Here is a 10990-nt window from a genome sequence, read left to right as displayed (position 1 = left end):
AAGAGGAGGCGGCGGAGGCGGCGCTCGTTCTCGGCCGATATCTGGAGTTTCGGAGCGGATTTCGTGTCGGATTTTGATTTCGGGGCGGAATTCGCGCTCGATTTCCGCTGCTGCTGCTGTTTCTTTTTTGGGGCCATTGATCTCGCTCGATGAAGAGCGCCGGGGAAGGGTCTAAAATAAAAAAGAAAAGGGCCAAAGCTATAAATAGTTTTCGAAAATATTTTATTTTCCTGTTTCGGTGAATCGAAGATACACGCTGAGAAAACGGTGTGTAAGCTGGGAGAGTATTTTGATTTGGAAATTCTTTGTTGTCAAAATGTAGCAAAGAGTTTATTTTTCATTTTCATCTACAATTTTATCGCTTCCCCTCAATGATTTATCTAAATAATAAATTATTGCAATTGCTAATGTAACTTTTTCTAGTATTTTTTGGTTACACTTTGGAGAAATTTTTGAAATAGACCCCCCTTTCACAAATTTCTTCACTAAAATCGACCTAGTTCAAAGTTATTTATCAAAATCAACCTAGTTTTAGCAACTCACACTAAAAGTAGGTCGATTTTGAAAAGAAAAAGTTATCTTCGAGAGTCTACAGGACTGACAATTCCATAGATATTAAGGGCATATTTGGTTGGACGTAACTATTAGAAGTAAAAAGTGGATCAAAGATGTAACTTCCTCAATTATGAAGTAGAAAGTAGCGGAAGTAGTACTTATTTTGTTTGTTTCATATTTTTTTAGAAGTAGCGGAAATAGTACTTCATCACCTTCTTTTATTTATTTGTTTGTTTGGATAGAAATTGGATATATTATTTAATATCATCTACCCTTGGTAAATCTCTAATTCAAGTGGACACCACTTTTTATCCACTTCCCCTTTACTTTTGAGCTTTCAAGGGCGGAAAAAAATTAGGAAGTATGAGTGCCACCTAGACGTCACATCTGCATTTATGGAAGTAGCTGAAGTAGTCTTTTCGGAGAAACAAACATAATTTTTTGCTTGAAGTATGAGAAACTTCCTCTACTTCAGATACTTCTTTGCTACTTTTATGCAAACAAACAGACCCTAAACGAGCAATTTTGACCTGCGCGTTGCCGCTGTCGCGCGCCTTTGCGGAAGCCTTGCACGAACTCACAACGAACCTGTGATCACGAGTAGAAGAAAGACAAACTCTTGCACAAATCCAACCAATAAAGCCAAATCAATCCAAACACAGAGATATACGTGGTTCGGCAATTTGCCTACGTCCACGGGGAGAGGATGGGGAGATTTCACTAAATCAAGGAGAGTACAAAGGGTTACAATCACACAAATTCTCTCAAACTAACCCTCAACCAAAGATCTCACCTTGCTCACAATATCTCCCTCTCACAATGCTCAAAAGATTCCTCAATCTCTGATATTTTAACCTCACAAATCGTTTCCCTATTTATACCAAAACAAAACCCCAATCAGACTGCAAATAGGAAACCTACGTATGCAAAAAACCCGTCGTAAGTCGACTTAACAGAGCTCACAAGTCGACTTGACAGAGAGAAAATCAACAACTGGAGAACACTTCATAAGTCGACTTAACAGTCTGTTAAGTCGACTTGCCACATGCTATCGCAATGAATAGTGACGGATCGCTGCGATATACCAAGTTCTTCCAAAAGTCCTCGAAGCCAAATAGCCTCCTTCACAGCCTCCGTAACCGCCATATACTCTGCCTCCGTCGTAGACAAAGCCACCGTAGACTGTAAGGTGCATCTCCAACACACCGGCGCACGGGTCAAAGTGAACACATACCCCGTAGTAGACCGGCGCTTATCCAAATCCCCGGCATAATCCGAATCAACATAGCCAATGCATAGCTGCCCACCTGTAGTGTCCCGCTCATAAACCAAACCAACATTGAGCGTACCTCTAATGTACCTCAAAATCCATCTCACGGCGTCCCAATGACCCACTCCTGGATCGTGCATGTATCTCGACACCATGCTCACTGCCTGTGACAAATCCGGCCTCGTACATACCATCGCGTACATCAAGCTCCCAACTGCGCTCGCATATGGAGTCTTCGTCATCAACTCACGGTCTTCAACTGACTTCGGTGAAAGGCCAGCTGAAAGCTTCAAATGGGCTCCCAACGGTACACAAACTGGCTTCGTATCCATGCTAACATGGAATCGCTGTAGAACCTTCTTCAAATAAGCCACCTGTGTCAAACAAATCCTGCCCTTCTTCTTATCTCTGCCGATCTCCATCCCTAAAATGCGCTTCGCCTCGCCCAAGTCCTTCATCTCAAACTCATTCGAAAGCTGAACTTTCAACTCATCTATAGCTGACCTGGAACTAGAAGCAACCAACATGTCATCGACATAAAGCAACAAATAAATGTACGCACCTCCTCTCAACTTGCGAAAATACACGCAAGGATCAAACTGGCTCCGAGTGTACGAATGACCAAGCATAAAACCATCAAATCGCCTATACCACTGTCGAGGAGACTGCTTCAAACCGTATAGCGATTTCTTTAGCCTGCAAACCAACTTATCTTTCCCTGCAGCTCGGAATCCCAATGGCTGAGTCATATATATTTCTTCATCAAGATCACCATGAAGAAATGCTGTCTTCACATCCAACTGATCTAACTCCAATCCATACTGTGCCACCAAAGCTAGCAAAATCCGAATCGACGAATGCTTCACCACCGGAGAGAAAACCTCATTGTAATCAATACCTTCCTCCTGTGCATAGCCCTTCGCAACCAACCTAGCCTTGAACCTCACTGGAGTGCCCTCAATGCCCTCCTTCTTCGTGTACACCCACTTGCACCCAATCGCCTTCCGCCCCTTTGGAAGCTCTACAAGCTCCCATGTATCGTTCTTGTGAAGAGACTCCATCTCCTCCTGCATAGCCACCTGCCACGAATCAGCCTCCGAACTCTGCTCGGCCTCTCTGAATGTAGTAGGCACCATCTCATCGATACTCTCCACCGGAAGTGCATATGCAACTGTGTCGGCATACCGTGCTGGCACCCGTATGTCTCTCCTCTGTCTCCGTGCCGCAATAGAATCCTGAACCTGAGCCGTCGGTCCCTGATCCTGCTCATGAGTACCCGTATCCTCCGCATCACCGTCGTGCTCGCCTGGCGTCACCTCAGTCGGCACTCTCATGGATACTGCACTATCTGGACTCTGTGGAGCTGCATCAATCTCCACCACCTGCGAAATCTCCTCTGTCGGGTTGCTCTCCACCTGATGAGAGCTGGGAAGCTTCAAGATAGAAGCCTCATCGAATGTGACGTCCCTACTCAGCACAATCTTCTTATCAACTGGATCCCAAAGCTTGTATCCCTTGACACCACGCTTGAATCCTACAAATATGGCCTTCCTAGCTCGAGGTTCCAACTTATCAGTTCTAACATGATAATATGCAGGGCAACCAAATACCTTAAGCTGGTCATAGTCATGTGCTGTCTCTCCCGACCACATCTCCATAGGGGTCTTCCCCTCAATCGCAGATGAAGGCAGCCTGTTAATGAGGTGGCTCGCATAAGAAAGTGCCTCAGCCCAAAAGATCTTCTCCAAACCACTATGCGCCAATAAACATCGAATCTTCTCCAGCAAAGACCGATTCAATCTCTCTGCCACCCCATTCTGCTGCGGTGTATGACTAACTGTGAAGTGCCTCTCTATGCCCTCGTCTCGACATAGCTGCAGAAAGGGGTCTGAGGTATACTCGCCGCCGTTGTCGGATCGCAACGTCTTGATCTTTCTCCCAGTCTGCAGTTCCAATCTCTTCTTCCACTCCACAAACAAATCTAGGACTTCACTCTTATGCTTCATGGTGTACACCCAACATCGCCTAGAATAGTCATCAACGAACGTGACGAACCAATGTCGACCACCAAGTGATGCCGTCTTAGTGGGACCCCAAACATCTGTGTGCACGTAGTCCAAGATGCCCCTCGTCCTATGAATGGCCGTCCCGAACTTCACCTTCGTCTTCTTGCCAAGTACACAGTGCTCACAGAATTCTACTTTACCACTCTTGGCTCCCTTCAAAAGCCCCTGCTTGCACAATGCCTGCAGTGACTTTTCACCTGTATGCCCTAGCCTGTAGTGCCAAAGTCTGCTCATGTCCGCCTCTGAAATCGCCGAAGCAACCTGGCCAATCTCGGTGCTCCCCTTCAGATAATATAAATTATGATTTCGGACTCCCTTCATCACCACCAAAGATCCCTTAGTAACCTTTGCTACAGCATCCTCAAAGGTCACCCTGAATCCCTTCGCCTCCAAAGCCCCCACTGAGATAAGATTCTTCTTAAGTTGAGGAACGAATCTCACCTCCTTCAGCTCACGGACTACTCCATCGTGCATCCGAATCCTCACAGTACCTATCCCACGAACGCCACAGGATTGATCATTTCCCATGACCACAACACCCCCATCGAGTCTCTCAAATGATGAGAACCAATCTCGCCTAGGAGTCACATGATAAGTAGCGCCAGAATCAAGCATCCACTCCGATGCATCCAAATGGTTCACCTCCGGAGTAATCAAAAGAGAAAAGCTCGAATCATCGGAATCATCGCCTTTCGCAACATTCACCTCATTGGCCTTCGGGCCCTTATTCTTGCTATTCTCCTTTTCTTTGACTTTCGGGCAATCTCTTTTCCAATGTCCCTGCTCCTTGCAGAATGCACATTGATTCTTTCCAAGCTGGTGACGACCTCTTGACTTTGACCTCCCTCTGTTTCCACCTTTCTGATATGAGCTTCTACCTCTCGCCGACAAGGCCTCTCCTGAAGTACTAGCGCGGGAAGTCTCCTTATCCTTCCTCCTCAAATCATAGTTCGTCAATGCGTTAGTCACTTCACTATAAGTGATAGAAGATCTCCCGTTCAGCAACGTAAGCACGAAGGTATCATACTCCTCATCCGGTAAGGAGCCCAAAAGAATAATAGCCTTGTACTCATCTGTGATCTTCTCATCCACGTTCGCCAAGTCCGACAACAACTTAGTGTAGTTGTTCACATGAGCCGCAAGCGAGGTACCTCTGGACATCTGGAATCTGAATAACCTTCGCAGCAAGTGCAACCGGTTCTCAACACTCTTCGTAAGGTACTTATTGTTGAGAATTTCCCACATCTTCATCGCAGACGTCACCCCAATCACATCGTATTTCAGCTCCTGTTCCAAACAGGACCTGATCACCCCGCAAGCATTTCGATTCATCTTTTCCCATATCGCCTCTTCATATTTAGGTGGCCTCACATCGACCATGATGGTCTCCTCCAGATTTTGAGCATTGAGCGCATCCTGTACGTCGCTCATCCACAAACCAAAATTGATCTTGCCGTCATATTTCACAACACTAATCTTAGTGTTCTGAAAACCCACTTGAACTGTGCCTGTCATCTTGCTGCTTTCACCAATTACTTCACCCATAATCACAACTTCCAAATTGTAGAGAAAGATCCAAACTTTGAAAGAATAAGAAATTACCCAACTGAACCCTAGATTGGATTCCAAATAGAACTCCTAACCACACGAGGAAAGCGAGATCTTCAACGGCAACTTCAAACCCTAACTCCACCAAAGCCTAGAACTCCAAGAACCAAGCTTCAAACTGAATCTTCCTCCACCTAATCCAAAACCCTAGATCTGAATCTGAGCTCTGATACCACTTGTCGCGCGCCTTTGCGGAAGCCTTGCACGAACTCACAACGAACCTGTGATCACGAGTAGAAGAAAGACAAACTCTTGCACAAATCCAACCAATAAAGCCAAATCAATCCAAACACAGAGATATACGTGGTTCGGCAATTTGCCTACGTCCACGGGGAGAGGATGGGGAGATTTCACTAAATCAAGGAGAGTACAAAGGGTTACAATCACACAAATTCTCTCAAACTAACCCTCAACCAAAGATCTCACCTTGCTCACAATATCTCCCTCTCACAATGCTCAAAAGATTCCTCAATCTCTGATATTTTAACCTCACAAATCGTTTCCCTATTTATACCAAAACAAAACCCCAATCAGACTGCAAATAGGAAACCTACGTATGCAAAAAACCCGTCGTAAGTCGACTTAACAGAGCTCACAAGTCGACTTGACAGAGAGAAAATCAACAACTGGAGAACACTTCATAAGTCGACTTAACAGTCTGTTAAGTCGACTTGCCATAAGTCGACTTAATAGTCATGCTAAGTCGACTTGACAGAGGCTAAAATCACAATTCGGCTGCAGATCGTAAGTCGACTCGTGCACAGTGCATGAGTCGACTTATGCCAGTTTTTCTGGTTTTTCTGATTTCTCCACAGCCGCGGCATTTGCATGTGAGCAATCAAAAATATAGTTTAAGTATTTGACCTAAAAATACATTGTACACATAATACTTTGAATAAAATAGCAAGTTAAAACAAAATATATCATCTTATAACGATACAAAACTACTAATATGCAATAATTTAAAATTAATTCTTTCAATTATGTTAGAACTAAGGTGATCTAGAAAGTGGATGGGTCTAAAAGCAAATGAAGGTAAAACTTTCAATTTAGAGATAAAAATTTATTTTAAAAAGTGAGTGAGTTTAAATAAATGAAGCAAAAAAAACACATCTATCGTTCACTATGCTGTGACATTAACATTGATAAAAATTAAAATATAATAGTTAAGACATCTGGTTACATAGTACACATAACCATTTAAGAAAAAATACTATGAATATGAGCAGGCTCAAAAAATAGAGGGGAATTTTGAGCTTAGAGGCAAAAAACAAAAAGAAAACTTTATGGATTAAATATTTAGTTAAAAAATGCACCGTAACTGACCACTTAAAACAAAAATATAATGACTCACAATGTATACCAAATCGTTGAAGTACAAAATCGATTTAAAAATAATGTTGAGTATTTTTTTTTTTTGTTTAAGAGTGACTTTGGAAATGAGTGAGTTTTAAAATAAATAATATAACTTTGGATTTAGAATGAAAGTATACAAGGTTATAACAAAATATACTCACATATGATGAGTGGTGAAAATGTAAAGTGAGTTTAAGATTTGTTCAAATTAGTATTTTGGATTTCAAGAGTGATCTTGAAGATGAGTGACTTTAATAATAAATGAAGGCAAGATTTTGGGCGTATACACAAGAACTCCTTTTAGGAAGAGAGTAAGTTTAAAGGCAATAGGCTAAAATTTTGAGTTTATACACATAAAAATATTTTTGATACCGCTTCATTGGCATGGAAAAAATAAAAATGCAATACTATGAAGTATTTTATTTATAAAATTTATGGTTTACCAAGACAGTAGGATTTCTATGAAAACCACCCCTATAAAAGTGGGATGGCTTACACTTATTAACAGAATAACCATAATTTACAAACTAATCATTTAACCACCCATGAGTGATATGGATTACCCTATTAGATAGGGTGTTTTGATAGAGTCCCTACTCTACCTAACCATGTAGAATAAAATTTTACATGTTAAAATGGAATATAACAAATTACATATATTGCTAGAGTACTTTCGATTTAGAAAAAAAATCTTTCAAAGTGGGTGATTTTAAAAATAAATGAGCGTAAAACTTTGACACTTATAGGGAAAAAATGTATCTACAATTTATGACATTACATCAATGTGAAAAAAACCTAAAATAATACTTAAGCATTTGGTCAAAAACACAGTACATCTAGATTCTTAGAAAGAAGTATAGCAAGTCAAAGTGGAATATAACAACTTAACCTTATGTGCAAACCGTCACAAATTGCATTTAAAAATAGGATGGTGTAGTTTTTTTCACTCTAAGAGTGACTTTCGAGGTGTGTAGTTTAAAACTAAATATATTTAACACTTTAGATTTATAATATAAAATCCTTGCAATGGGTAGATTTGAAAATAAGTAAGGATAAGATTTATAGCTAAATAATCAATCTACAGTTGCAACTTATGATATATCCCATCTCGCTCAGGACCCATCTCGCTCTTCGGGTTCCCCCGGCCAGCCCACAGACAGCGAATCTGTCTCCATTCCCAGCCTGGCATCCCATCTCGCTCAGGACCCATCTCCTCTTCGGGTTCCCCGGGCCAGCCCACAGACAGCGAATCTGTCTCCATTCCTCTGGGCTTCGAGCACCAAGCAGGGGGGCGCAAGAAGAGAAGCGTCTCCAAGGTGAAGGTGAGGACGGCCCTCCCACATAAAGCATTCGACCGTCATCTAGCCGCATCCAGATCTCAGGCTTCATCGGTAAAGCGCAGCAAATCCTCTTCATCAAGCTCAGTCTCTCTCCCTCTCGGTAACCAGCCAGACCACATGATAACCTTAGTTCTCTCTAACTGCGGAGCATTAGATCCAATGCCCCTTGAATGGATATACAGACTCAGAGAGCTAGAGGCAGAGAGGGCCGAATCTTCTGCCTGAACTACTTCCTATCTTGATTCTAGAATGCACTAAACATTTATCTATCTAGGATTATGCCTCCCCCAACTCGGAGGAGGAGCCTGTTTCTACATAGATATTTTCTTTTGTAAAACTTTTATCAGCAGCTATATATTTTTTTATATGATAGGGCTTATAGCCCTATTTTTACTTCAAAAAAAACTTATGATATATCAAATTTATGAAATATATTTATGAAATATAAATTAAGTTTGAAAGTAATTCATTAGAGTATTTTAGGTCAAAGACTGATTATAAAAGTGAGTAAATTTAAAGATAAACTAGGGAATTTTGGGTTTATAGCAAAAAAACTCTTTGTATGGTCCTTCATTATATTATTATATTATATTATTGGAGTCGATGGAGTATTTTAGGTTTGTGATTAATTTTTCAAGTGGGTGGACTTAAAAGTAAATTGGGTTAACTTATTGGGTGTATAGATAAAAAACTTATTTGTTTATTATTACTTTTAACTACACTGAACCGATGTTTTGGAGCTAAGCTAAGTTTCAAACATGCAGAGCATTATGTACTTGAGATGGATTTTTGAAGTGGTGGACATGTAAGCAATTGGGTTGAACATTATGAGTTTGTAAAGAAAAATTACCTTTGTCTCTTTTAACACTAAGCTATTGGGGTATAATATAGAATGAATAGTGTTAAGATACAATACTAATCCAATAGCTTGTTGTGCGCTGCGCGGAAGCGAGACAACCAAACGGGCATGTTTCGAGAACCAAATCAAACAAACATCGAGATAAAGGCCAAACAAATCAAAACAACAGCACAAATCTAAACATAATAGTTTTACGTGGTTCGGCAAATTGCCTACATCCACGGGGCAAGAAGGGGATTGGGTTTTCACTAATGGAGAAGAAGAGTACAACTTGAGATTACAAATCACTTGAAGGAACAAACTAATCTCACCAACAAAGCTCTTAATCTTTTCAAATAAACCCTAATCAAATAGCTCAGAAAATACCTCTTTTCTGTGCTCCAAATATCCCCAAACCAATCTTCAATCCAAGCCCAAAGAAACCCTAATTCGTATGTTGGTATTTATAACAAACAGCAAACCCAAACTAAACAGGAAACTCAAACTGGGCCTTGACCCAATTGGCGGTCAACCGCCCAAAGCTCGCGGTCGACCGCGATCCAGCGACAGAGACCAAAAAGTCCTACAGGGTCTTGCGGTCAACCGTGCCATGTCCAGGCACAAACCCTGAATCCGTGCACGATCGCGGTCGACCGGCCTTGCATCGCGATCGACCGCGCATCACCCAAACAGACTCCTGCGCTATCCAAAACCTGTTCTGATCAAATCTCTTGCCGATTCTACAATTCTCCATCTCAGCGAAGTTTCTTTCATAAATTGAGCCGACACCGACCAAACCAAATGCCCCACTTGTTGCGTCTCGTACGAAGTAAAATGATTCACGACAACAGACTCAATCCTCAACAAGTCGAGACCCAAACGGGAGTGCGAACACTCACCCAAACATCGGTATCTACTCACCAAATCGGCTGCATCATAAAGACTACCTATGTATCCTCTTGCCCAAGGAATCAAGCCGAACATAGTTCACCCAAATGGCCTCCAAAGGCCCTCAAACAAATAGAAAAGTCTGCAACTCTTCATCAATATCATCTGCATCCAAAACCAAATGATCCCCAATCTATGTCACCTCAGCTGGAATCCCAAACGATGCAGTATGATCTAGAGTATATGGAGTAAACTCCACCCAGCGTGGAGTAGTATCACCCTCCACCTGCTACGATATCCAAACGACCTGATCAACACTCTCTATGATTAAGTCTCTGGAGTCACAGCTTTGAAGTCTCATTACCTGCTGCAACGGAGATCAAACAACGTGCACCTGCTGTCATATACAGGGTATCAGTCTTTTTGCCCCGAGCAATCATCATTGTGCCCTTTGAGATATTCCAATCTTCTCCATGGAAGGTCGTGGTGTATCCTTCGCCAACTAACTGGCCTACGGATATTAAGTTTTTTCTCAGGTCGGGAATATGCCTAACATCCTTCAGCTCCCATATTGACCCGTTCAACTTAATTTTTACTACACATTTGCCCACAATGGCACACGGTTGATCATCACTAAGGTATACGTATCCAAGACTTACGGGAACATACTTCTTGAAGAATTCTTTCTTAAAAGAAGCATGGAACGACGCTTCTAAATCTAACACCCAAGATTCCTCATTTCTCTCCAAAGAGCATATCAATGTGTCATCTCCTCCTGAGGTGGAAGTGACATTCACCTCTGCCTTTGCCTCCTTCTCCTTCTGTGCACTCTTGCATTGATTCTTGTAATGCCCGGTCTTCCCGCACTTCCAACACTCGATAGCCTTCGAGGTGCTGGGATTCCTGGATCTGGATCTTTTGTCCTCTGATTCATTTCCTCTGGTTGAATCTCTACCTCTTAACTCTGTATGTAATACTGAAGAGGTTGTAACTTCACCCGACTCTCCGTCGGATCTCCTCACTAAGAACCAGATCACGAACTTCGTCAGACTTTAACTTATTGCTTCCC

At 41.9% G+C, this 10990-nt stretch overlaps 1 protein-coding gene across 1 annotated transcript in view; it reads right to left on the bottom strand.

Moving 5' to 3' along the window:
- LOC109830860 (DExH-box ATP-dependent RNA helicase DExH7, chloroplastic-like) overlaps positions 1–187 on the bottom strand; it is an 85012-nt gene extending 84825 nt beyond the window's left edge. Inside the window, 2 exon segments of the mRNA XM_020398221.1 lie at positions 1–2; positions 4–187. The exon segment at positions 1–2 is cut by the window's left edge and continues 143 nt beyond it. Coding sequence (XP_020253810.1) covers positions 1–2; positions 4–137 — 136 coding nt within the window. The 5' untranslated portion in view covers positions 138–187.

The sequence above is a fragment of the Asparagus officinalis genome, chromosome 2, assembly GCF_001876935.1.
Source record: "Asparagus officinalis chromosome 2, Aspof.V1, whole genome shotgun sequence".
Classification (NCBI taxonomy): domain Eukaryota; kingdom Viridiplantae; phylum Streptophyta; class Magnoliopsida; order Asparagales; family Asparagaceae; genus Asparagus; species Asparagus officinalis.
This window is presented reverse-complemented; position numbering and strand designations above follow the sequence as displayed.